At 41.8% G+C, this 25,969-nt stretch overlaps 2 protein-coding genes across 2 annotated transcripts; one reads left to right on the top strand and one right to left on the bottom strand.

The window, feature by feature from the left end:
* The first annotated feature begins 5,837 nt into the window (after window positions 1–5,837).
* Window positions 5,838–13,548, top strand: LOC111237929 (proteoglycan 4-like). Its single transcript, XM_022767247.1, has 10 exons — window positions 5,838–7,380; window positions 7,444–8,898; window positions 9,001–9,103; window positions 9,545–9,626; window positions 9,710–9,818; window positions 10,060–10,191; window positions 10,818–10,907; window positions 11,395–11,538; window positions 11,694–11,878; window positions 11,984–13,548. Exons 1-10 carry the CDS (start codon window positions 6,208–6,210, stop codon window positions 12,150–12,152), a joined length of 3,642 nt encoding a protein of 1,213 aa, XP_022622968.1. The 5' UTR covers window positions 5,838–6,207; the 3' UTR covers window positions 12,153–13,548.
* A 1,596-nt stretch (window positions 13,549–15,144) lies between these two features.
* On the bottom strand, window positions 15,145–23,709 carry rp1 (RP1, axonemal microtubule associated). Its single transcript, XM_022767050.1, has 4 exons — window positions 23,068–23,709; window positions 22,350–22,506; window positions 21,261–21,938; window positions 15,145–18,356 (listed from the first exon to the last, which is right to left on the bottom strand). The coding sequence occupies exons 1-4, from the start codon at window positions 23,707–23,709 to the stop codon at window positions 15,145–15,147; spliced, it is 4,689 nt and encodes a 1,562-aa protein (XP_022622771.1).
* Window positions 23,710–25,969: the final 2,260 nt, after the last annotated feature.

Raw genomic sequence — 25,969 nt, 5'->3', positions numbered from 1 at the left:
TTATTTACACGTGTATTGTAATGTGCAAACAGTTATTTCATTCATCACAAGGCTGGGAAACTTTTAAGAAGACCATCCTCAACAATATCTTATATTTTACTATTATTATTATTGATTCTGAGGAGAAAGAAAACTCATTTATTCTTTACAGTTTGAGCTTTTGTATTCCATTGACTGGTATCAAAGTTGAAAACAAATTTGCAACATTACAGCAACAGAGATCATAATGAAATATAAGATGTTGTGGAGGATGGTCTTTGTAATGGGTTCCCAGCTTTTTAAATATATTTCTTAAATGACTCAAAATATTCCCAGAGTAGACATCCAGCTCACTTGTGAGATCACTTGTGATGTTGTGATTTTCAGTGGTGGAAGAAGTACTTTCCCTTAAGTAAAAGTAAAAAATGTGAAAACGTCCTTCTACAATAAAAGGACTGTAGAAATTTATTTAGTAAAAGTACAAAGCTCTTGCCTTTCAATATATCTCATTATCATATGTTATGTTTTTGGGATTTTATTGTTAATGCATAAGAATATAAAAGAAATGTGATGTAGGTGGTGGGTTGGGGCTAGTTTTAAATACTTCACATGCTGTTGAAGATGCTGTTGATATTCTTATTTGTTATAAATACATACTTCATTTTTTGTAAGTTGCATTGAGCTTAGCAAAGCAGGAAGTATTTCTAATTATTTATTTATTTGAATTTGAATTGAATTTTTTGGAAGCGGGTGATTCTATACCCACTGTATATAGTTAAATAGAAGATAAAAAAAAACACAAACAATAAAGTCAAACAATTTCTAAAAGTTGTGAACAAGAAAATTATCTGTTTGTTAGATCTGGCACATTAAAATCACAGCTTTGTTATTAGTGTGTACTGTTTGTCTCTGATCATTGATACAATTTTTTTATTTTAAAGTATAATACTTAAAACGAAAATAAAAAAAACTACAATCTCGTTCTCAAGTGTGGCTGGAGGGCTACTACGTCACATCCGCCGTTTCCCTCCGGAAGTACAGTTAATTTTTATTCACAAGGAAAAAAAAAACAGCTGTTGTTGAGAAAGAAAACATCAAAAGTGAGTTTCATTGACGTATGTCGGGCCTTTATCTTTTCGCTGACGTTAATATAGTAAGGAGGGCTCTGTAAACTGTGGGCTCGGTCTGTGTGGCCGCTGTTTTGGCTGACTTCAACAGCGAGTCTCGTTTCGCTCATTTGTTGCGAGTTGGCTGCTGCTAGCGTTAGCTCCCCTCACTGTGGACTCTTCAGCTAGCACACTAGCCACTCTTAGCTAGTTATCTGACCATTTCTGACTGTCTGCACAGCTCCAGGTGACAACAATCTCTGTCGACTGTCAGTCAAGCAATAAGATCCTTTATACAGATGGTGGATAAGTGAGTAAATGTAGATCGTACATTGTGTGACTCGCTAGCCACCTAGTTTAACTACGATTTATCACTGTTTATGTCCAGTGTTAGCCAGCATTGTTGTAGGAGAACCATGTAACACTAAATGCACTTGGAAAAGGATTATAGGTTATAATAATATATGACTTAAATATACTTATTGCACATGGGCACAGATGTGTTATTTTCGTGATGGGTTTGGAGGCTTGTTGTCTGTTCAGGAGGGTTTCATCACATTTTATTATTCCACCAGGGGGTAGATTGAAACTACAGGAATCCTAGCCAGTTTTGTTAAATAGTAAATTTAAGTTAACTTGTATGTGTTTTGTTGGTCTGGCTTTATTATATTTGTTGTAACTTATGTATTTTTATCAATATTGTTTTGACAGAATGCCGGCCCCAAAGAGAGGACCAGCTCCTCATGATTCTCAGCCCAAGATGAGGAAGTTGGATGAGGACGGGGAGTCTCTGCCATCCAAAACTGCACCAGCTACCATTAATAGGTCCCTTAAAACAGGAAATACGCAAGAAAACACAGCAGCCCCCCGGACTAAGAAAAAACTGTCTACTTCAGCGGAAGAGGGAAATAAACCAGCCAAGTCATCCAAACAGAGTTCTCCTCCGAAGGATTCCAGCAAAATCATCTCAGACCCACCTGTCAAAAAAGCCAAGCTCCTGAACGCCACAAGTGCCTCCTGCGGAGAAGCTCCCTCACAGAAAGCTAGCTCCAAAGCTTCCCTGAAGCGAACAGCCTCCACAGAGTCCGACGATGAGTTGAGTAGTGATGGTAGTAAGATAGACCTCTTTAGAGAGAGGGATGACGGTGGCAAAGCCCGCTGCATTCGAAAATATTCAAACAAAGCAAAGCGCAAGGCTGAAGAGTCATCTTCTGACCAACAGGACACAAACCAAGGGTTACCATCTGGATCTTCAGACCCTGTACAGATGGACCACAATTATGGTAGATTTTCAGATTTGACAGATATTCAAAGCATAAGTGAAGCAAATCAGAATGAGCAAAAAGAATCTGCAGAATCTGTTACTGAACTCGAGGGACAAGGAAAGTCAGAAAATGCAGTAAAAGTAGAGTCAACGTTACTCTCTGAATCAGTTAGCGATAAGACTAGTATCAAATCTGAGTGTGCAGTTGTAGAAAGTAAACATGAGGATTTAAGAAATTTAGAAAGCCTAAAACTCATAGAAAACGAAACACTACCATCATCTAGAGAAATATTAGACTCGGTCACTGCAACAGCTGCACATATGCCTTGCATTACACCTGAGGACGTTGCAGAGTCTACCAACAGCCAACAGGATGTAGATGATAAAACACTAGTGTTGTCAGTGGAAACACTATGTGCTGTTACTGGAGAGGTGAATCCGAGCTGTGAAGGTGAAGACCAGGCAGGTGAAAAAACCGGCTCAGCTTGCAGACCAGAGAGGCAGACAGATGCGAGCAGTGAAACTGAAATAAAGGAGACCACAGGGTTTGTTTCTGAAGAGATGAAACTGAATATAAAATGTAAAACTAAGGAAGATGAACATGAAATGAAGGGAGTGATTGAAGCAGCCGGTGTCTCAGCGGAGCATAAAGATGTCGGTACAGAAGAGAAAGCATCGTCAAACAAAACAAACTCTGCACCAGAAGAGATCCTGGTTGGAAACAGTAATCCAGAGAGTCAAACAGACCTCAGTGTCAAAATTCAAGTTACTTTTAAGGAGGAATCGAAATCTGTACACATGGCGGATCAGGTGCCAGATAAGTTTACCAGTTCTTGTGATGGTGTGAACAAAGTGGTTAGAAAGTCTGAAGAAAAGCTTGAAGAAAGTGAAAGAAAAGGAGTTGAATTCCAGTCGTCTGAGTCTGTTGCGGGTCCCGGGTCTTTTGTTGAGGTGCAGCTGAGCCATGGCGTGACGGACAAGATGACTGACAGCCGCACTGAAATATTGACACCTGATTGTGAGGCGGTTCATGAGCCAAAACAAAGAGAGGTGCTCTCTGAATGTGTCACAGTCCCAGAGGGTCAAACAGACATGGACATGCAGACTAAAATAACATCAGAGGGGATGCCTGACTCAGCACCTAGAGTGGCTATCCAAACTCAGGATAACCACAAAGTTAATGACCACACTACAGAAATACCTGCTGAGGTTAAAGATGTGACGGCTGAAAATTCTACAAGTGTGGGAAGAGAAGAGACGGGCTTTGAGTGTGCCGCTGCACCAAATGGTCAAATCACAATGAATATAGAGGCTTCAGCGACATCAGCGCAGGAGATTTCTTATCCCGCCTCTTCAGTGGAAACACAAAGCCAGAAGGGCCAAGAGGTTTGTGAACCTGTTACAGATATATCTACTGGATTTAATAACGATCATGTGGTTGAAAATTCAAAAATGATGGAAATGCAGACCACATCGACGTCAGAGATTTCTCCTCATGGAACTCTTAAAGTGGAAATACAAAATCAGGAAGAGCAAAAGAGTGAAGAATTAACTACAGCCATATCTACAGAGGTTTATGGAGATATTGAAGATAATGAGAGCTCTGAGTGCGCTAGTCAGTCTGACAGTGAAAACAGAATGGAGTTGCAAACTGTAACAACGTCAGACATTTGTGATCCAGCACCTACACTGGAAGTGAAAAGGCAGGACAGCCCAGAAATGAGTGAACCCGTCGGGGACGTATCTGATAAAGGACGTGCAAATTGTGAGAGCACAGAAGATGAACACAGGGTTGGTACTGAATGTGTTGCTCCTCCTGAGGATCAAACAGAAGTGGATATGCACACTGTAGCTACATCAGAGGAGCTTTTTAACCTCACATCTACAGTGGAAATACAAAACCAGACAATTCAGGAAGTCAGTGAACCTACCACAGTCGCATCTGATGAATTTCATGAGGATCAAAAAGTTGAAAATTCTAAGTTTGTGGAAAATGAAAACAAGGCGAACTTTGATCCTGTTGCTGCAGCAGAGAGTCTAATCGAAATGGAAGTGCCAACAACGACACCAGAGATGGCTAACTCAGCCCCTTCAGTGGAAATACAAAAAACAAGAGCTGCTACACCAGAGGAGATATTTAACATGTCGTCTGAAATGGAGATGAAAAGCCAGGAAGTCAGTGGACATGCTTCACACATATCTACAGAGGTTCACGACAACCTAATGGTTGAAAATTCTCAAAATGTGAAGAATGAAGACAAGATCAACTTTGAATCTGTGGCTGCACCAGAGAATCAAACTAGATCGGAAATACAGACTACATCAACTTCTGAGATTTCTAACCCGGCCTCTCCAGTGGTAAGAGAGAGTCAGAAAAGCCAGAATGAAGTGGGAATGGAAACTGCAACAACGTCAGAGATGTCTAATGTCGCACCTACAGTGGAAATACAAGGGAATAAGAGCCAGGATGTCGGTGAACATAGTAGTGACATAACTACACAATACGTGACTGCACCAGAGAATCAAATTAAAATGGAAACTCAGGCCACGTTGACATCAGAGATTTTTACTCTAGCACCTAAAGGAGAAATACAAAGTCACAAAAGCCAAGAAGACCCTGAACCTGCAGGAGACACATCTGATGAAGTTGAAGAAAATCTAAAGACTCCTGCAAATGAGTTTAATGAAAATGAAAACAAGGTGATTATCGGATGTGTCAGTGCTGTTGAGAGTCCAGTAGAAACGGAAATGCAGACAGCAGCACCAGAGGAGATTTCTTATCCAACAACTGCAGCACAGACACAAAACCTGAGATGTCAGGAGCTCAACAAACCCACTACAGACACTGAACTTCAAAAAGATGAAATCATTGCCTGTGCTGAGAGTAACGAAAACACAGAAGCGGTTGTCACCGAATGTGTTAGTGCCACTGAGAATCAAACAGAAATGGATACAGAAACAACAACAGCACCAGAGGAGATTTCTGATCTGGGATCTATAGCGGAGATGCAAAACCAGGGAAGCCAGGAGGTCAGTGAACTCAACACAGACAATGACATTCAAAAAGATCTAGTGAGTGTAAGTTGCTGGAATAAGGAAAATGAAGACAAGGCCGCTGCAGAGTCTGTTGATGTCCCAGAGATCCAAACAAATATGGAAACTGCTGCAGCGCCCCAAGAGATTTCTGTTCCAGCACCTATGGCAGAACAGCAAAACTACGGGATGGAGGAAGTCACTGAACACATCGCGGCATTATCGAATGCAATTCAGAAACCTCTTCCTGTGAACAATTTGGAAAATAAAGAAAAGGAAAATATGCCTGGGACAGAGCCTAGTGCTGAAGATGTCCAAGGGGATATGGATGTAATAAGTGGATCAATAGAAACCGTTGATTCTGCCTTAGAAGAGGAAACAAGGAAGCAAATGATTAATGAGGCCAAAGAAGAGGCTGCAGTCATTTCTAGTGATAAGGCTGACAAAAGAGTCGGTATTATTGAAGGAGAAGGAACTGGAAGCAATGAAGTGATCGTTTTTGTTTGTGGCCAGGCAGATGACATTGATGTTGTAATTCAGGCATCAGAAGAGCAGATTAAGACGGTTAATCAGCCAGAGGTTCAGCTTCACGAAAACCAGATAGTGTATGAGCCCATTAGTAGTCCAGAAAGTAATGACGACAGGGAGACGTCTACAGCGTCGGAGAAGCATGATGGTGCGTCTTTACTGGATATACAGAACACACAGGCCCAGCAGATAACAGAAGGTGCATCTAATAATGAAGAAGAAAAAGAAATAGGTGACCCGCTAGAGGAAACTGTGAAGGAACAAACTTGTGTATCAGATAGCCAAGCAGCAGTCGAGATGGAAGTAGAAAACAACAGTGTGCCAGAAAGTCCTCTCCCCGCGCCGGCGGAGCAGAGTAGCATGGATGTGGATGTGAAACAAGTCGCAGCAATCAGCTCTAGCGATGATATCAGCGCGCCAGATGGCCGGTCAGAAGAAGCAACAGAAAAAAGTGACAGGAACGGCTTTCCAGAGTGCGTCACCGCCACAGAGTTTACTGAACAGGTGCTGAAGGACGCCGGACTTCAGGAGGTTGCAGACGTCACGGTGACAACAACTACAGCCGCCGCCGGAGCTGAGGTACCAGACAGTGCGTCTGAGGAGTATGTGATCTTGGAACCGGTCCCCGAGAGCGATATTCACTTTGATATTGTCACTCAAGCAGCGGCCGAATCGGGTTTGTCTGCCTCGCTCTCAGAGGAGGTGAATCCAGACGTCGGATTAGTGGGTGAAGTAGAAAATCTTTTGAATGGCTCCCAACAAACCGTTTCCCCTGACGCAGAAGTACGTGAGGTCAAAGATGCTGCATTGACCAATTCAGGTGAGGATACGGAGACCGCGGTTAGGGCAGAAATGTCAACTGGGGAATATTTTGAAGTTTGCAAGCAACCATCGTCTGACATGATGGATGTTGATTCTAGAGAGACGGACATGGCAAACTCTCACGGCCAACGCACAAATGAAGACTGTAATGCTGTGGTAATGGAGAATGTTGAGGCTAATTTGGATCTACAAGAAGTGCAGATCCTGGAGGACATAGAGATCGGTCGAGAGATTGTGGTAGCGGAGGAAGAGGATGACGAAGACGGCGACGTTACAATAATAGAAAAACCCGAAGCGGTCCCTCCCAAAAAGGCTGATGAAAAGGTTAATGAGAAAAATAAAGACGGCATCAGTGGGACCAACTTGAAGCAAAACAGCACATCTGGTGAGAAGGCTGACGATGATAAAAAGGGACGAGAGCCGGAAAAACCCAAGAAGCAAGAAATGAATACACAAGCCAGAACCAAAGCTCGCCTGGCAGCTCTGGCTGAGCAGAAAGCTGCAGCGTCTAAGAGAACAGCAAACAGACAACAGCTGAACCTCTTAGCTCTCTGTCAGGAAATCGCAGAGGACATTGCCACAGACAGCATGCTTTTGAAGAGGATAGAGGAAGAAAAACAAGCAGCAGCCGCAGCAGCAGCAGCAGCCGCCGCAGCAGCAGCAGCCACAGCAGCCGCAGCCGCCGCCGCCGCCGCCGCCGCTGCCGCCAAGAGTGAAGCCAGTAAGAAGGAAAGTCCACCTGTTAACTCGCAGGATCCAGATACTGTTAGTGTTGCAACTCCTGCTGGACCAGAAGGCTGCTCTGCCTCGGTGACCCCTGCTCCGGAGGCATCTGCAGCTCAGCCCTCGACAGCTGATTCAGCTGACGCCAAGCCTGACGCAGAGCCTCCGAAGAGACGTTTCTTCATCACACAGATTTCAGTACCACTGAAAGCCCATGAGAAAAAGAAGCTAACTAGATATCAAAGACTAAGACAGGTTGAGCTGCAGAGAGAAAAAATGTCCTGGGCACGAGTCAAGAAATTAAAGTCTGACCAAGCAAATCAGATGTTTTCAGACATGGATTGGCAAGCACCCCTTTCTACCACCTCTCCGTTTTCAATGAGTCCTGTGACCACAACTCCTCCACCTGCTGCCAGTCCATCGAAAACATCTCCCCCGAGTCCTGCCACAACCAGCAAACCAGCTACACTCACGGCAGAGGTTCCCAAAGTTGAGACTCCAAAGGCTGAACCCGTCAAAACGGAACCCACGAAGACAGAAACCTCCAAATCTGTGCCGGCTAAAACCGAACCTACCAAACCCGAAGCCTCTAAAACCGAACCTCCTAATACTGAAACCCGGAGAAGTACAAGGCAAAGTAAGGCTCAAACCCTTAAAACAGCCCCTACTCCAGGGCCGGCCCCAAAAGTGACCAGATCAGCATCAAAGAGGACCCTCCCAGCCGTACCTCCTCCCATGCCCAACGGACTTAATACTCAAAAAGCGAAGCCTGTTGAGTACAAGCCATACAGACCCCGGCCCAAGTATTCCCCTGATGACTTTGAGCTCGATGATGACCCGTTGCCAGTTGCTCCGACAAGACCCAATCCTCAGTCAAGGCCCACACAACCGACACGACCCAACCCTCAGTCGAACCCCACAGCTCAGTCTAAACCCGGAGTTCAGTCAAAACCCACAGTTTCATCACATCTTGCCAACCAGGCGAAACTCAGAGCTCAGACCACGCCTGCTGGACAGACCTCAGGTCAGTTAAAGCCCAATGTTGCAGCTACAGCTCAGTTAAAGCCCGCCTCCTCCACCACCAATCCACAGTCAAAACCTGCTGCTGCAACAACCCTCAAGTCAAAGGCCGCAGCTACACCTGCGGCTTCCCCGAAACCCATTCCCACAGCTAAAGCTCCATTAAAGTCTCCCGTCTTGACGACACCACAGTCGAATGCGGTTTCAGCTCCAGGTCAGCACAAGCCTGCCGCTTCTGCTCCTACCCAGGTAAAGCCTACCGCCGGTGGAGGTGCAGCTCAGTCGAGGCAGTCTGCTCCAGCTACATCTCAGCCTGCTGTGTCAACCACATCTGAGACAAAACCTGGTGTTTCCAAGACGGATGCTTCTTCAGTGTCTCAGAAAACCACAAATCCACCATCATCCGGAGATGGCAAATGCAAGGTAACTCGGGAGATAAATTCTGCCACAGTATATGTCACGAGCAGCATATTTGACTACACTGTAGATGCCACTTATCTGTTATCTCTCTTCTTTTTTACATAGGAAACAGCTGATCCACTTTCATCCACCCCCACCTCTTCCCTTTCCTCTGGAGAGAGCTTGAAAGTGTCTGATGGCAAACGGCACGGTGAACAAAAGCCTGCAGGTATGTATTTATTTACAGGTGGCATGATTTATTTAAACTTGTCACATTATGTTTTTTTTGCACTGCTAAATGCAGCGCCGATTCTGCCTTCAGGATATCTTTTACTGATCTTATATTCTTATTCTTGTACCCTTAAGCATTTAATATGATTTATACTGTTATCACTGGATAATCTGAGTAAAAAAGCAACAACAAAGTACGTGTGAAAAACACATCAACACTGTAAATGGATTGCAATAATATATAAATCTTGATATTACCAAGGAGACTGGAGTCTATATTGTTTTACTTATTACATGACAACATGAAGCTGAAACAGTGTATGTTATTAGTAAAAAGTGTATGTTATTGATTTGGTCATGTTATTATTTCTACACTGCAGATGTATTAAAATTATAATGAAGTTGTATCAATGTGTAAAACTCTTACCTTTTCCTACAGTCACTGGCGTTGATCCCTCTCCAGAGAATAAGACAGAAACAGCCCAGACAGCTGAGGGCACATCGGAAAAGCCTTGTCAAGAGTAAGAAGTTTCTCTTAAATCGCTTGACAACGTTTTTTTCTTGTAGCAATAAAAAACTAATCTGAGGTGCGTTTGTATCAAAGCAGAGCAGAGAATCCACAAGACGGCGGGACTCCTCTCTCTGATGCTTGTCTGCAAAGAGAAGTGAAGAAACTAAAGGAGGCCGACAAAGATGGCACCCAAACTATTATTGTAAGGGAATTTTTTCATTTCTTCATCCATCATTTTCTTTTTCAGACGTGCAGCCTAAACCCTTCAGGCTGTGATAAACTTTGGAGTATTTGTCTGTAAACTTACAAACCAACCTTCAACCAACTAGAGGTTGGGGTAAGATCATGCTAGCAGTTCGATATCTCTGGGAACAGTTGAATATATTCTTGCCTTGCATATATTTAGATCTAAGGAGTGATTTGTTGTGTCCTTTGTGTCACAGGATGCAGGGCAGAAGCATTTTGGAGCAGTGGCCTGCGGTGTGTGTGGGATGCTCTACTCCGCTGCCAACCCAGAGGATGAGTCTCAACATTTACTCTTCCACAATCAGTTCATCAGCGCTGTCAAATATGTGGTGAGAGCAAGTTTCCTTAAATTACACGTCTTATTACTTGTCTTGCCCACCGGCTCACAGAACTGACTCACCAGGGCAAAACACCAGTGTATCCATGCAACCTTCTCTTTTTAAAGACACTGAAAGAGCATTTGCACAGAGCTATGACGAGTTTATTCGAGCCTTAGAGTGCTTAGTCATTGTTAAGTGTAGTTACATATATATATATAATAACAGGTTAACAGGTTGGTTCTGACTCCCCACCACCATGAAAGGTCCAAAGCTCAGTATTGAGTTGATTTTCCTAACGTTTAATACAAGTAATGTTCACTTTCAAAGTTCTGTAATTTTACCAGGATGAGTTTACAGGATCCTATTGAGAAAATAGTGTTGTTGCAGCAGCATAATAAGTGAATGCAGCAAAGAAATGAATGATGATGACATAATAACACATTCAAAAATCTATAAACGAAACGCCAGGTGAGCAAATGGAGACGAAGAAAATAATAAGTGAAACACATTTCTATGTAGTGAAATTTGAAACACACAGGTGGTTACTTCATATAGCAAATAAAAAGTAATAAAAAAACAGCAGTAGAAATATTGCCTTTTAAACAGTGATTCTCTTTCTCTTCTGTGTTTCTCAGGGATGGAAAAAAGAGAGGATTCTGGGAGAGTATCCAGATGGAAAGATCATTCTTGTCCTGCCAGATGATCCCAAATATGCTCTGAAGAAGGTATGTTTACAGAAACGAGCCTTTTTGGTGCTCGTCGCTGTTGTGGGCGGCCCTGCTAAGGCAGTCTCAATAGAAAAGTCTTTTATATAGACCATCGCAGCACTGTACAGCCTAACAGTAAGAAATGTAGCTGCTATCTTCCCTCAGATGAATTAAAATGGTTAAACCAACATAAGCTTATTATTTTATGAGTGAAATAAACTGTATGGAAACTATTTAGAGCCTTTATTAAATGCATAGGGATATAGAAGTGCCATATCTTGTATTGTATAACAAACACAGGAAAATTCAGCGATACACAACAAATTACAAGAAGTCTGAATCAGGATTTTTTCAGATCACTTACATTAAATATTATAAGCCTTTATAACATACACAGTGTGTGACATCATTCAGATAAACTGGCAGTAATTGTTCAAATGTCTCCATCAGTCAGCCGCCACCAGCATATTATTTCCTCGTTAAACAGTAACGGTTTGTTTGTCAGGTTGAGGAAATCAGGGAGATGGTGGACAATGACCTCGGCTTCCAGCAGGTGGAGACCAAGTGTCCCTCTCAGACAAAAACCTTCCTCTTCATCTCCAACGACAAGAAAGTGGCTGGATGCCTCATAGCAGAGCACATACAGGAGGTGAGAGACTTGTGAGAGTGCTGGTGTGAGCAGACTTAGATATTAGTTTAGATTTAATACCGAGCTTCGTCTCATCCGTGTGTGTGTGTGTGTGTGTGTGTGTGTGTGTGTGTGTGTGTGTGTGTGTTTGTGTTTGTGTTTGTGCTCGCTCGCAGGGTTACCGTGTGATTGAGGAGCCCATACCGGAGGGTTCAGAGAGAGAGAAAGTGATGTTTGAACGTCAGAGAGCTTGGTGTTGTTCCACCACGCCAGAGCCAGCAATCTGTGGTATCAGCCGCATCTGGGTTGTCAACATGATGAGACGTCAGGGCATCGCCTCACGCATGCTAGAGTGCCTCAGGTCAGTGTGTCCACAAACTGCCAAGATTTGATGCGATATCGCTTGGGAACAAGTTAAACATAATTATACGTATATGTACTTCCTGTTTTGGTTTCTTCTGCACAGGAACAACTTCATATATGGTTCATACCTGAGCAAAGATGAGATCGCTTTCTCCGACCCCACTCCCGACGGGAAGCTCTTTGCCACACAATATTTTGGCACCTCTCAGTTTTTGGTTTATAACTTTGTGAGTGGAACACGCTCGTCCCAGCCCAAAACTGACGCAGTATGACGGTCTTCAGGAAAGGTAACGATGGATTTAACCGACTAACAGGACCCGCCCTCACTAAACAGCGTCTGACGCAGAATCTGTATTTGCGTAACGATTAAAAAAAAACAAAAAAAAACTGTTAATTACTCCTTGGAGAGGAAACACATTGGTTTAAATCTCAGGATGAAAACAACAAGGTGTTGTTGAAAAATGTTATTAATTCACCCTTTAATCCCTCCCTGCATAGTATTTTGAAAAAAAAAAGTATTTTCTTTATACATTTTTAAGCAAACAATTGGTTTTATTAGAAGTATAGAGTTTACATGCATGACCTGACAGCAATAGAAAACAAAGAGCATCTCATTGTTCTGTTTTTTTTAAATCCCTGAGAAGCATAAGATCAATTGACTGCATTAAATAAAAGGTTATTTTAGAGTTTGTCCTCCTTCTGTTGTAATGTGGTTTATTTTATTTTTTTTTACAACTTTGTCATGGAGTAAACTCTGAGTACGTTGGGGGTTTTTTCATGTTCATCTCTTGACAATTAACAGTGATGCTGCCGTTGTCTCAAGTTGTTTTTAGAAACGACATCCATAATGTTTAAAGGTGACAGCTGCACAATGTACACGGAGCAGTTAAGCTTGACTCTTTTTCCGTTTCAGTCCCCTTCAGTGTCACTGTCATGTTTTCTTGTAACATTTCAAACGAGTCATCTGAACCAGGTGAGTTTGTCGGCGGGACTCTGATCGAGGAGATGAGGGTTAGAACTGTAGCGTGGGCATTAATTGTGTGCTCTAATTTTCTTAGATCACCTCGCCTGAACTGTTTAGTTTTCCAAGCTGAGCCATATACTGTACACCATTTAGCAGGGCAATGTAGCCTATACTGTATGAGTGATGTCTTTTTATTTCATCAAGGCTGTTAATTGCTTTGTTTGTGCCTGAATGAATAATGTGTGACTTATGATGTTGATTTGTTTTCTCTTCTTTTTAGCCATATGTTGCTCTAAGCAGCATTTGGCCTTTTATTGAGTTAGTGTAGAATATCATGCTCCTATTCCTTAGTAACAACAAATGAAAATGTATATCAAATTATCATGTAGATTTATGCATACTATAATAAAATCTATAAAGGAAGATGAGCAAGATCTTAAGGCTCAGGTGTTAAATGGTATTTGTGGGATGGTAAAGGTCGTCCAGGTTCAGCCTCTCTGATTGCAAACAGGAATATTTGCTCAGTGGTCAACATGAGGGGTTAGGATGAACTTCTGCCTCTCTCAACACAGATCTTACAGTATCATTGTAATCCATCACTTATTTTCTTCCTTCTTTGTTTAAGCAGTTGCTTTTAGACAGATGTGTCATGTAAGAAAAATAAATTTGATTTATACGAAGCTGTTATGTAAATATTTATTTAAGTAATAAACAATGTAAAATGTTGTTGCTTGTATTTTTTTCTGAGAAGAAACAACAGGTGAGTGTGGGATTGTGTGCTCTTGTTTTTTCACTTAAGATAAACTTGCTATTGACCAGTGCCATCTAGTGGCCATTGTTGAAGTACACATTTGTAAGCCAGTGATATAAATAAGATTTTATTATGCATTACTCTGTTGTAAAATGTCACGTTCGCGGAATTATTCATTGTCCCCATAATGTCGAATGCTAATAAATTCACATTGCAGTCACTGATGGCATATATACATATTTGAGGTAAGTGTGACTTTTGGGAATTGTCATGTTTTCTCTTTGTAGTTGCAGATGTAAACACTCCCCTCTTTGTGCATTCCTCGACACTCCTGTCACAACACGGGCCAGCTCGATGGCAACTACTGAGAAACAAAACAACCTTAGAACAACATGGATACTTCCTCAGGCAGAGAGTGAGAAAACAGAGGTCCCCGCTCCTCCTCAGAGATCTGATACTGATCAGCAGCAGCAAACAACCGAGCTGAGCTTCCTAAGGTATCTCTTAACACAACGCTCACCTTGGCCTGTTGACTTTCACTTGCGCTGGGATTGTGACGATCATCTGATTTGCTCTGTGAGGTTAAATTCACAGTATATGCTTAATCCAATCCAGGATCCATGGAGATGATTTGGACTTGAGTTCAGGAAAAGGTCATTAGAAAGTAAAGGACGAAGCCCAGCAGCTGTAAATACACACTTTTATTCTTACACATCAATTTAAAGAGACACAATTGTCACAGCTGCCACATTGTAAACAATAACATCATTTATCCTAATTAAAAAGGTCATGTTACCAGAAATATGTGATAAGCCAGAATTACTTAGTGAAAATCGACAAATATCTTATTTACAGTTTAGATTACCAATATACAAAACAATATTAAAGTATTTACTGCCGATTTCTACAATATACACACATCCTGTCTCGTAATCAGTTGCCTTTTTTGACTGATAAAAAAAAAAAAAATACAACAGCACCATTTTGACCTGACCTCTAGGTCAAACCGGAGCTGCGACCACGAACCGACCCACTCACTCTGCAGTGAGGATTGGCCGTGTTACCTGACATCTGTGGGGACTTGATCTGTTTTAATAGTTTTAAAATGAGATTACAGTAATGCTCTGGCTACTTGTTCTGTTGACAGGCAACCTATAAGAAGAAAAGAGCTGCTCTGGAGTGCGCATGGCAAATACACAATCAAGGTGGTAGCAAAAAAACAACATCAACTATTTTTACATTGACCGAGGAGCATAAACTGACAAGTTGTATCACAAGCTCTTAACATACATGGTCAAATAGGAATAAAATTAAATCCATTGGCTCGAGGATCTGTGACACATTGTTACACATTCGGCAGTTAGCTCAAGTGAGTTGACATATGATAGTGTATTATGCCAAGGCTATGGCAACATCAAAATGTAGGCACCAAAGATAAGATCATATGCTGTAGCCCAACAATGTACATTTAATTTAGACCCATCCTCAGGCCTTTTTTTGTGTTTGTGTGATTTCTGCTAAAAAAAAAAAAAAAAGCTGAAAGAAATCTTTACAGGATGGGACAGTGCTCACCGCAAAAATTGTACAAAAAGTCCAACACATCAGGCTCCTGAAGCCTCCGATTCACAACACCCTGGCCTTTCCCAGGCTGCACCACCACAACGCCACCGTCAGATGGAAGCTCTGTCAGTGGGTGCACTTTGTTATCCATCATCTTAAAATCAGTAACAACAGCTGGCAGCATGCCGTTCCTCTCTACCCACGTTTTGGTGTCTTCTGAATTGTCTTTTGTGTCTGTGACGCTGTCGCCATTCGCGCTACTCTTGCTCACTGTGCTCAGGTCATCCTGACACACATCTGAGTCACTAGCGTGGGGCAAAGAAAAGTAGGTGCACTTTCTTGTAAGTGAGTTAGTCTTGTCTTCCACTTCTGTCTTTGTAGTGAAGAGTGAATACGTAGTGTTCTGTTCAGTATCCTCACACGTTCCCTCGCCAAGAGGAGAGTTTGTGAAGGCTTTGTTGATTCCCACTGGGTCTGAAACTGATTTTCTGATCAGCGTGTTCTCTCTAAGGAGCCATCGTCCATTATCAATAGGAACACTGTCTCCAGGCCCAACTTGTGCATTAAAAGCAATGCATCTTGTAGCTTCACTTAAGGTGTCCAGCGCATTACTGGAATTGAAGTATGACAACTCAGACACTGCTTTGCAGTGCGCTATGTGAAAGGGAGAGAAAATGCTTGAATGTTCTTTCTTTTTCTGTTTCGGTGCAGACGGCGGTCTTTCACTTGGGTCCTCATCAGGATTGTCATCTTTCTTTCCATAAAGCCTTTCAATTGCTCTCCTCACAAAGCCTTTAGTGATAGATTTCCGTGCTGAATCGTCTTCACCACTGGACAGCTCACTTGAAGTCTGAGACTGATAGCCACCGCTAGCTGAGGTCTCTGCTCTTAACTCTCTTAGCTCTGATGTGTTCGGGTTCGGGAAACGTCTCAGTCCATGCTGAATGTCTGTGGCACTCTTTGCTAAGAACATTTCCCTGATGGATTTGACCCTGTTGCCTTCAGGCTCTGTGGTGATGACGCCACTGGAATCGTAGCTGAAAGACAATGATGACTGAGGAGCTGATGGGGGACAGATAGTTGACTGAGATGTGGGAGATTCAGAGGGTGAATCCTCAGCATCCGACTCCAGGTGGGTATTTCTTTCAGAAGAATGTCTGATAGCAGGAATATCTGTAACATTTTCTCTCTTTTGTGCATCTGCAGCTTGCTTCTCCAGAAGGCCTACCCTCTCTGCGATTGTGACATCCGACTGTGCAGGAGCTTCCTCATATTCTTTACAGCTCTCCTCCGTGTATGTGTCCATATTGGCTTGTTCCTCTGAGCTGGACTCTTTCTCGTAGTAGCTTAATTCTTCTTCAACTGAGCTTTTGATCTGCTCTACCTCCACCTGCTCTTCACAGCTGCTGTGGTCATTCCCGCTGTCCTCATCTGCATTAAATCTACAACGCTTTGCTAAACTGTCAGACTTTATCAAGCTGCTGCTGTCTTTTTCGGTATATGAATCCAGGTTACTTAGATCTTTTGTACCAAAAATGTGTTTTTTGTCAGCGTGGGGGTCCTCATTGTCTGAGCTAACATTGTCCTCCTCTGTCTCTTCTATCAAAGCCTTTCTCGTCTCTTCCTCGTGATCTGACAGATCATCAAGGTGTTCCTCCTCTTCAATGATCTCCTTTTCTTCCTCAGTCTCAGACAAACTTTCCTCAATTATAACCTTTAGTTCCTTACATTCAGCCTCTGCCTGCTCTTCCTCTGAAGAAGATTTTTCATCTTCATCTGAGTTACCTGTGCTTTCATCAACACTGATATTTAACCCCATACCTGATATTTGAATATCTGGTACCTTCTCAGACTCGGGCAGACTTGCAGGGTAAGACAACGTATCTTCGTTGCTCAGGTCCCTACATTCAACCTCTGGTTTCTCTTCCTCTGTCAAAGACTGGTTTTCACTATCTGGGCTGGAGATGCTCTCCTTCCTGCTGACACTCAGCTCTACATAGTAATTAGAGCTTGGTTGCTTGTCCTCTTCCTCCTCAGAGTCACTGTCAGGGTTGGACAAGTTTTCACCTTCACTTCCCTCCTGTTTTATCTCCTCACATTCAATTTCCAGTTGTTCCTCTTCAGAACTATGTTGCTCACCTGCTTCTGAGCTAGATACACTTTGCTTACAGCTCTCTCCCTGTTCTACATCTTTATTGACACTTGAAATGTCCTGTCCTTCGTCATCTGAACCTGACTCATCATCACTGGTAAGCTCATTCTCTGGGATACTCACACTCTCCTCACTTTGCATCTGCAGCTGCTTACACTCTACCTCATGACTTTCTTTTTCATGGTCTTTCTCGCTGCTGACTACTCCATTCATGTTTAACGTTTCTTGATTTTCCAGATTTTCTTCCTCACATGAATTCATGGCCTCCCTATCCTCTTCCACAGGTTCAGCTGGTGGACATTTGACCGCACCATTCTGCCCATAGTGACTGTCCTCGTCTGTAGTTGTCTGGTCGTTTGGTTCATGCTTGACTCTCTCTGTAATCAGGTGACTACTGTCCATGTCAGATTGTTTTTGCTGGTTAATGTTTGTGAATTTTTTAATGATGGAGCTCACGTCAACATTAAATTTCTCATCTTGAGTAACATCCCCAACATTAACAGCATCTTCTGTGGAGGAATGAGATACCTCGGAATCACTGATATCTTTTGGTGACAATTCCACTTTTCCCATAAACCTGGCGGACATCTTTTCTTCATCATCACTCTCAGTTTTGACTCCCATTGAAAGAGAGGCCAATTCCACCTTGAGCTTCTCAGGTATGTCAAGGTTATCCATGATTTCATCGATAACATTTTCTTCAGTGCCACAGTCTTTTTCTGGACTAGCTTCAGTTATGAGCTCTTCCTCCGAACAATTTGGTGTCGAGCTGCGACTCTTGCATTTGTTGCTGAGTTCCTGAAAGTCCTTCCAACTTTGCAGGAGCTGCTTCGAAGTCGACTGCTGTAAATTTGACAAACTAACTTTTAACTTGTGGGAATCCTCAATACTGGCAATTTCTCTGAGAGAATCGATCATTTTTAAAGCCTCGGCACAGCTGACATTGTTTGCATTCAGCTCATCCATATTGAAGTTAGTTATGCCTTCCTTCAGGGTCATGACGGACAGGAAAGCAAGGAGAGCTTTAGATGATGAGCCAAATGTAGAGGCTACGTGAGAGGAGAAGTCAGGCAGGCTGTTGGACTTTTCCAAACAGGATCGATGTTTGTTCCGTGCGATTTGTCTAATCGACTTTATTGAGTAGCAAATCTTTTCAAGGACAGGTTTCATGTTTGGCTGGTTTGCAACATTTAATGGCTGTGGCATTAATTGTGTTTCTGTCACAGATTGATCTGTATTTGTGAGGTCGTTAGTCTTTTTTGCCTCATTTTTATCAATCTGACTAGCCTCCAGCATTTTGTTCAGTTCCGCTGTTGATTTTATTGACTGTGATGTTTGGCGACGTTTTCTTTCAGATGATGTTTTCCTATGTGTCACACTCCCAGGCTCTGATGCATTGTCAGAGGAGAGGTTTCTGGAGAGCATCTGTCTACTTGACTTGTGTCTGACAGGCGGTGACACCATGTCCAGAGACTGAGAATATGGAGATGGTCTCTTTTGCAGGTTAGGTTTATAATGCATCTTCTTTCTCTCAGTAGAGGGAGTAGCAATGGGTGTTGCGTGTTCTCGTATTCCAATATTTGGTGACATACTTTTATCAGAATGGTGGTTTTGTAATGATGATAATTTTGGAGAGTTATTAGCAAGTTCAGAAGAGAATTTCTTGGTTTGGGGTTTCCTCTCTGGGGATGGACTGCTTATTTGCTTAACTTCTTTCGCCAGTGATTTAGGTGATGATGCCTCTTTTTGAGGTAAAAATGGTGTTTTATTTGTTTTTGTCTCTTTGAATGGGATATCACTTGGTGTTGGAGCCTCACTTGATGAAATGCTGGCTGATGATATCCTCTCCCCAGATGTTACACTGGTAGGAGATACAGAAGGACTACTGTTTGATTGCTGTGTCTTTTCCGGTGGCAGTTGTGTCTCTGTTGAACAGATGGCATTTGGCAGCACCTTGTCATCATCACCCACTGTGTTGATGGGAGTAGATGATGAGCTTGTGTCTGAACTGGCATCAGTGCATAAAGTATATTTATCCAGACAAGCCTTCCTGAGAGACATTTTCCTTTCAAGAGATAGATTACTGACCAAAGGGGCTCTTTTAATAGATGGACATCTTGGTAATGGTGCTTCTCTCGGCATGGAAGGAATGTCAGTTTGAACTGATGTCGTTGTTTCCATTGCGTGGTCGGTAGGTGATATGGTCTTGTCAGATGTAGGACTGATAGATAATGGATGATCATCTGACATTTGACTGCTCGCTGATGAGAGCCTGTATGATGGGCTGCTGGCCACAGAAGGTACATCCGTCACGAAATATTCAGTGCTAGAGTGCTCTGTTATTTCAGCAGGTGGAGGTGGTGGCGGTAGCTCCATTGAAATTGTTTTGGAAGGCGTTGCTTTTTGCAATGAGATTTTGATTGGACTTGATTTATTTTCCATTATAATCCCTGATGGCATTTCTGTTAAGGTCTTCTTAGTTACTGGATTCATTTCAGAACGGTTGCCATTCAAAAGGGGTTTTATTTCTTCTGTATTATTTTGAGCTGCACTGGTGCAATTTTCTGTATTTGTAGTGGTGTCATGACTATGAGCAATATCCCCTTGCTGGGTCACTGCAGTTTTCTCTGCTGAAGAACTTGATGATTTGTTTTCAAAACTCTGGATTCTCAGTTTGACAGATGATCCCAACAAACTCTCCTGCAGTGGGTCAGATTTGAGAGTTTGACATGGCTGTATGTCAGATTTGTTTTCCTGACATTTCCTCTCCTCTGCAACATTGATCAACCCACCGTTATATTCTGACCCCCCACAACTGCTATTTTCTGTTTGTAGGAGAATAACTGCTTTTTTACCTCCCTCATCTGGGTAGGAAGTGGGGTTAAGTTGGGCTTTCTCCAACCAGTTCTCTACATATTCATTAGTAACAGAGCTGGAGGAGTGAAAAGCGGGCAGTGCCATAGTTTTGCTGATATCATAGGACTTGTTTTCATTCTTTTTGTCCTGATGCATTGATGTCTGCCGTGTTAGTATCCCCCTTGATTGGCTCACTTCAGTTGAAGAAACATTTAGCCTGCTTGTTTCTGAAGAAACTGTCCCACTTGAATTTTCTGTCAATGATGATGGTATGTTTGTGTCATCCGAAGGCTGTGAGGTGTTTGTTTTAACACTGCTGGCCACTTTTTCTGCTGGACCCTTTTTAAGCTTCATTGTGTTTTTTGCTGTTTTTGATTTATTGCCATAAATTCTCTTAATGAACCCAGCGCTGGAGAAAGTTTTCACTTTCTTACGCATCTCGCTTGCTTCTGCAGAATTATCTTTTTGTCTTTTCCCTGGTGTCAACAGACGCCGAATGTGTTTATTGATCACTTTGGTTTTTGAGTATACCCTCTTAGCCTTATTGACCTCTCTTTGTTGGGGCTTGTCTTTGCTTCTAGTGGACTTTGAGAATTGTTGCTGCCTTATTGTTGCTTGAATTGCACCAGTCTCCAGTGACGGCAAGGTTAAATCTGATGTTATTGACATGTTCTCAGCCCTCCAGATACTAATGGATTCAGATGCTGTCGAAGGTCTCCAGAGCTCAGGTTCGAACTCATTATTGGAGGAGAGCTGTCCTGTTTCTGAAGTAGCTGGCCTGCCAAAAGAAATCCCAGTAGCAGACATACCTTGCGCACAAATGTTTGCAAAGAAATTATCCTGGCAAGTCTGATGCTCATATATGTGTAAGACAGTTTCAGTGACCTCCTCCCCACTGGATTCAATCTGTAGGATCTCAGACATCGCAGCTGATTTGAATGTGGATACATTTCGACTGCTTATATTGTTGGCATCCACAGAGCCAAATCTTCTTGGTTTGGGTACTGGTTTAGTAGTAGTCTGTTTGACCATACAGTATTGCTCTGTCATGGCTCCATTTTCTGTCTGTTCTTTGTAGGAGTAAGAGCCAACCATACCTTCCTGAATACCCTCGGCCAACAGTGATTTGATGCTCTCCATGGAGGCTTGCTTTTTTATAATTTGCTTGTACCCTGGCGTAGGAGCTCTTCTAGGTGACAGCATGTCTGTCTGCACTTTGATATAATCCTCTTCATTACCACTCTCACTGGGAGCTCCATTGCTCAGTGATGGTGGATCCTCATCATTGTTGTCTTTGGTTCTGTCCTTGTCGATGCTGTCAGTGGAGTCAGCAGGACTTTGTGGATCCAGTGAATTTGATGTAGGCGAGCAGATCTCCTGCTCTGCCTCGGGCTCTGTTAAACAGCTCACATTACACTGATTGGCTACACTTGAGCGTGTGAGAGTGGTCGTCCAGTGGATGGTTTCCTCTTCCTTAATTGTCAAGCGCACCTTCATCTCCACTGTCATGCTGCCATCCTGGTTCACCCGAAAGGACTTCTCAATGTCATCCTCAGCAGGCAGCAAGCAGCCCTGCCCTTCAGCTCCATCACCCTCTGTTTCTGCCACTGACTCCAGTATACGGCTGGACTCCAACTCAACAGAGTTTGTAGGGTTACTGGGAAGGTCATATGAACTTTCTGCAATGGAGTTATGGATCCGATTCACGATATACTGCTCAGATGATGGGGAGAAATTCCTTGACTTTGAACTATATGACATGGACTTCTTTTTACCTTTTCAGTCAGTCAAAAGAGCCAAGCAGATGAAAAAGGGGGTGATGAAAAATAAAGTACAAATGTCCAAAGGTTTCAGCAAGGATTGAAGAGGTTAGGCAGGCGGTTTGAAGAGGATACCCAAGAAGCATGAGGATAAGAGAGAGAAAAAAGAAAAGTTAGAAAGAGAGGAACAGCTCATCACAGCTCATGAAGAACAATAGCCGCCAGCCATGTAGACAGTGTATGTAGGTCATATATGGTATTATGTCTAATATCATTGCCTCAGCACTTTCCAAATCTTCATCCCATGAGAGCAGGTAGATTACTGCAGAGACACTGCATGTGTCATGCGCATGAATGTCCATTGGACTAACTAAATAAAAATAAAACAAAAGGATTGCATGAAGATATATCAATTATTTCACTTACGGTTTAAAGACTTCAGTCTTCTTGGACCTTTTCGGTTGGTAGGAAGCCATGTTGGAGTTAGTGATTTCTGTACATTGTAGTTTGCAGACCTGAAAGGCTCCCTGCCTGCCGCCACTACAGTCCCAGAGCACAATATCAAGCCTGGAAGACTGTCGACCTGCAACAGATATAAAATAAATAAATATACTGTAAATTTGCCACTTTTATTTAGTTCAACAACTATCATTTAAATACAAAAGTAATAATTATTAACCTTGATTCTAAATATATCTGTTTACATGCATGTATGTGTATGACAAGTCTAAATGAAGTGTATTACTTGTTAATATGGCACCTTGTGATACTGCCTTGACCTAAAGCCTTGTACTGCTGTATCCCAGAATGCCTTTCTGGGTATTAGGTTGTGTTGCCAAAGAAGCTTAACACTTTCTCTCCTCATGTGATGGTTATTTACAGGCCAAGTTTAAGTCGGTCCTTCGTGGGTCAATAAAACTTAAATATCTGTATTGAATTTGAACATACTATTTTTAGGCAAATGTACATTTATAAAAATGTTACAAAAATACAGTAATAAGTATATAAAGTTATCTCAGAAAATGGACATGGTTCTGCAAGATGAAGCTATACTTGAATGTGCTTTAAGATTACATATCAGGCCTGAATAATTTTTAGAATTTTTTGAATTGAATTGAGTTTATTGACGGACAAAAACACTCACACGTCTGCCATCAGGTGTGTGTAGTTTCACCACATGGAACTGCATCAGCTCTGAGATATATTCCAGGATGGACTCAAAAGTGGGCGTAGTCCTCTTGTGTAGCACCACAGTGTATTTTACAGTGGGATCTCCATTGCGAAAAACCAGTAGCCTCTTTGGCGTTCGCACAACCACTCGCTCCTGCTTGTGGTTGTTCCGGCCAGGAAAGAACCTGGCCTGCTGCACAGTCCGACGACGAGAACTGACGGGCCTGGCGTGGTACCAGGGTGGCAGCTTCTTCCTGGCCAGCGCCAGATTGATAGGTTTTACCTTACGGCTGTCAGAGCAGATGTAGGACTTCCCATCCTCCAGTTCATCCAAGTTATAGATCGCATGAACCCCCCGAGGGGTGGTGATGTTCCTCACACCAAATGGCAGGGGAACTTTTTTAGAGAGACTATCCAGGAGTGCATCAAAGGTTTTAAAGGTACGATTGTTGATGACCATACGCAGGCCATTAAACTGAGGATCTCCACTTTTGTAGAAGCACACCCGCTTTGAAAGAATAGGGTCTTTGATGCTTGGGTGCCTACGGCTGCCAAAGCTGTGGCCACTCCCTGATGATTGGTCAGGGGGGATCCTTCGAAGCCCCGTCGGATTCATCATAGTTGATTTGCTGCGAGATGGAAATGTAAATAATTAGATACAGCATATCGTAGGAACATAAAGGTTTCTTGTTTTTTTTTTGTTTGTTTTTTTACATCATGCTTCCCAGGTGGTATTCTGCATGGCAGATTGTTAAGGGTGAGATAGTAACGTTTTTGGACCTTCCACCACAGAATCAATGGTGACGAGGCCCTAAAGGTTTCTGAAGTTGCTTCAACACACAAAACATTACACATTTTTACTTTAAACAATAATATTCACAGTTATCCTCCATTTTTTTGTTAAAATTTAGATATATATGTTAAGAAAAATAGTCTAATCGCAGTAACCAATAATCATGAGAAGAATAAAACATGGTTTGGCAGGTTTATGATCATGAAAATGTTGTAAGACATCTGAGAGTATTAGGACGTCTGCTAGGGGCTCAACACACACACAACATTAACATCATGTTCAAGGCAACTTAAATTATTTATGATGTGTAAACAGCTGAATGACGTCTTGCAAACATATGTTGTTTACTTCGTTCCGCTGTGGCCATCAGGCAACATGACCTAACAGGAAGGCTGCCACGTGAATGGCATCTTCAATTATTTGATTACCTTGGTTTGAACAACAAGTGATGCGGAAATCTTTAACACGTAATTCTCCTTCACCAGCATTTGTCCAGTATTTCTTTTAGCATCAGATGTCAGAGTATGAGAATGATTTTATACCATTTTTCAGTATTATTTAAGATAGAAAATCCATACAAAAAAGCAACTATTCAAAAATGTAGGATATGAGAAAAGAAACCCTATGGTCTCATAAAACTTGAATCAATACTTTTTAAACATCAATTTCTATATTATTGTGAATTTAAAAAATAAGAGCTCATTTACATAACATACATTTTTAAACTGATTTTATTAACTGTGTTTTATTATTATATTACTATTTATTATTATTTATTAATTGTGACATTTAATTTTAAAAGTTGATTTTAGGTATTACTTGGCATTAACAGTAGTAGTAGTAGTAGTAGTAGTAGCAGTTGTAGTAGTAGTAGTATTTGTCAATAAACCAGCATTACATTTTCTTTCATATTCAGGATAGAATATTATTTGTAGTAATTTTAAATTTTACAAATTAAAACATTATCTGATTAAAGTTTTATGACCACATGGCATTCCTAACGATGCAAGTGTAAAACATAACTGTCCATTACACCTGGAGGCAGTAAACATATTAAAGACAACGCAGTGAGCAAGTGAACAAACATTGATTTAACCGTAGGATTTCAAAATGAACTCACCTAAGTCAGCATCATGAAATTTCCAACTGTTGTGAAACGATCCATGAAATGTTATTCCGTGCTCTACATCATGACTGCTGTTGAACTAACTGCACAGCAACAGTTTATTTCGGGAGACACCATCACAGTTAATTTGCTTAATCTTTGCTTAAAGTTAATCTCCACTGCAAGTGCAGTGCCTGGAAATCCTCCTCAGAAAGGTGTGTCACACAGATTCGTGTAGAGCTGTTAATAGCAGGCCGAAGAACTCGAGTATATCTTAAAAATGCAGCGACACATTTAAATAGAGATTTTTCCCTGGATATATATTTTCAGTGGCAGGTGCCTTTTTTGCTCAATCACAACTATTTTCAGAACAACACAAAAAAAATCCCCCTCAAATTTGAAATGTTTCAAATATTTTTCAATGTGTTTGCAGTGTTGATGTTTTCCAGTGTTTTAGAAACTTAAATAAGAGCACAATATCACACCTGCAGGAGATTATATGAAAAATAAGGTGATTGTTTTCTCGAGTGACAACAGATGGTAACTCGGTATCCAGTTGTAGTATTCGTGCGGGATTGTAATCTCATTGAGCACCTCTTAGATAGATAATAAGGATTAAAGGGCTTTCCATTCGCAGGACCCTCAGAGAAGAGCACTTGTTTTCAGTGAAAGATTCACCTTCCTACATCTAACTAATGAGAAATTACATTAATTATTAATGGATAAGTTATATCATAGATTAGTTTTGTCTTTAGAGGATTGCTCCATGTGATCTGAACAGATACAGATACAGTCCAGACAGTATAAAATAAGAAACCTAGCAGACACACATAGAGACTTTAATAGTCCCTACAGAAATACACATTATAAATTAGTGCTTGTTCTAGAAATAAAATTAAGTTTAGAGGGGTAGTGGAGTCCAGTAGATTAGCCTGAACCGTATTACAGAGGGTATTAGCCAGTAATGTATATGCTTAA

The sequence above is a fragment of the Seriola dumerili genome, unplaced genomic scaffold (genome assembly GCF_002260705.1).
Source record: "Seriola dumerili isolate Sdu_G_001 unplaced genomic scaffold, Sdu_1.0 BDQW01001124.1, whole genome shotgun sequence".
In the NCBI taxonomy this organism is placed as follows: Eukaryota; Metazoa; Chordata; class Actinopteri; order Carangiformes; family Carangidae; genus Seriola; species Seriola dumerili.
The sequence above is the reverse complement of the archived record's forward strand: the minus strand, read 5'-3'. Positions and strand labels throughout refer to the sequence as shown.

Excerpts from the sequence above, each read along its gene's own strand:
- rp1 (XM_022767050.1), bottom strand. The coding sequence starts at position 23,709 with ATGAATCCGACGGGGCTTCGAAGGATCCCCCCTGACCAATCATCAGGG. Across the intron at positions 21,939-22,349 it reads AAGACTGAAGTCTTTAAACC|GTAAAAAGAAGTCCATGTCA; the intron begins GTAAGTGAAATA and ends CTGACTGAAAAG. Across the intron at positions 18,357-21,260 it reads GGCCGAGGGTATTCAGGAAG|CCTCTACATTTGGCTCATCA; the intron begins GTATGGTTGGCT and ends CCTCTCACGTAG.
- LOC111237929 (XM_022767247.1), top strand. The coding sequence starts at position 6,208 with ATGGAAGTAGAAAACAACAGTGTGCCAGAAAGTCCTCTCCCCGCGCCG. Across the intron at positions 9,104-9,544 it reads CGGTGAACAAAAGCCTGCAG|TCACTGGCGTTGATCCCTCT; the intron begins GTATGTATTTAT and ends CTTTTCCTACAG. Across the intron at positions 9,819-10,059 it reads ATGGCACCCAAACTATTATT|GATGCAGGGCAGAAGCATTT; the intron begins GTAAGGGAATTT and ends TTTGTGTCACAG.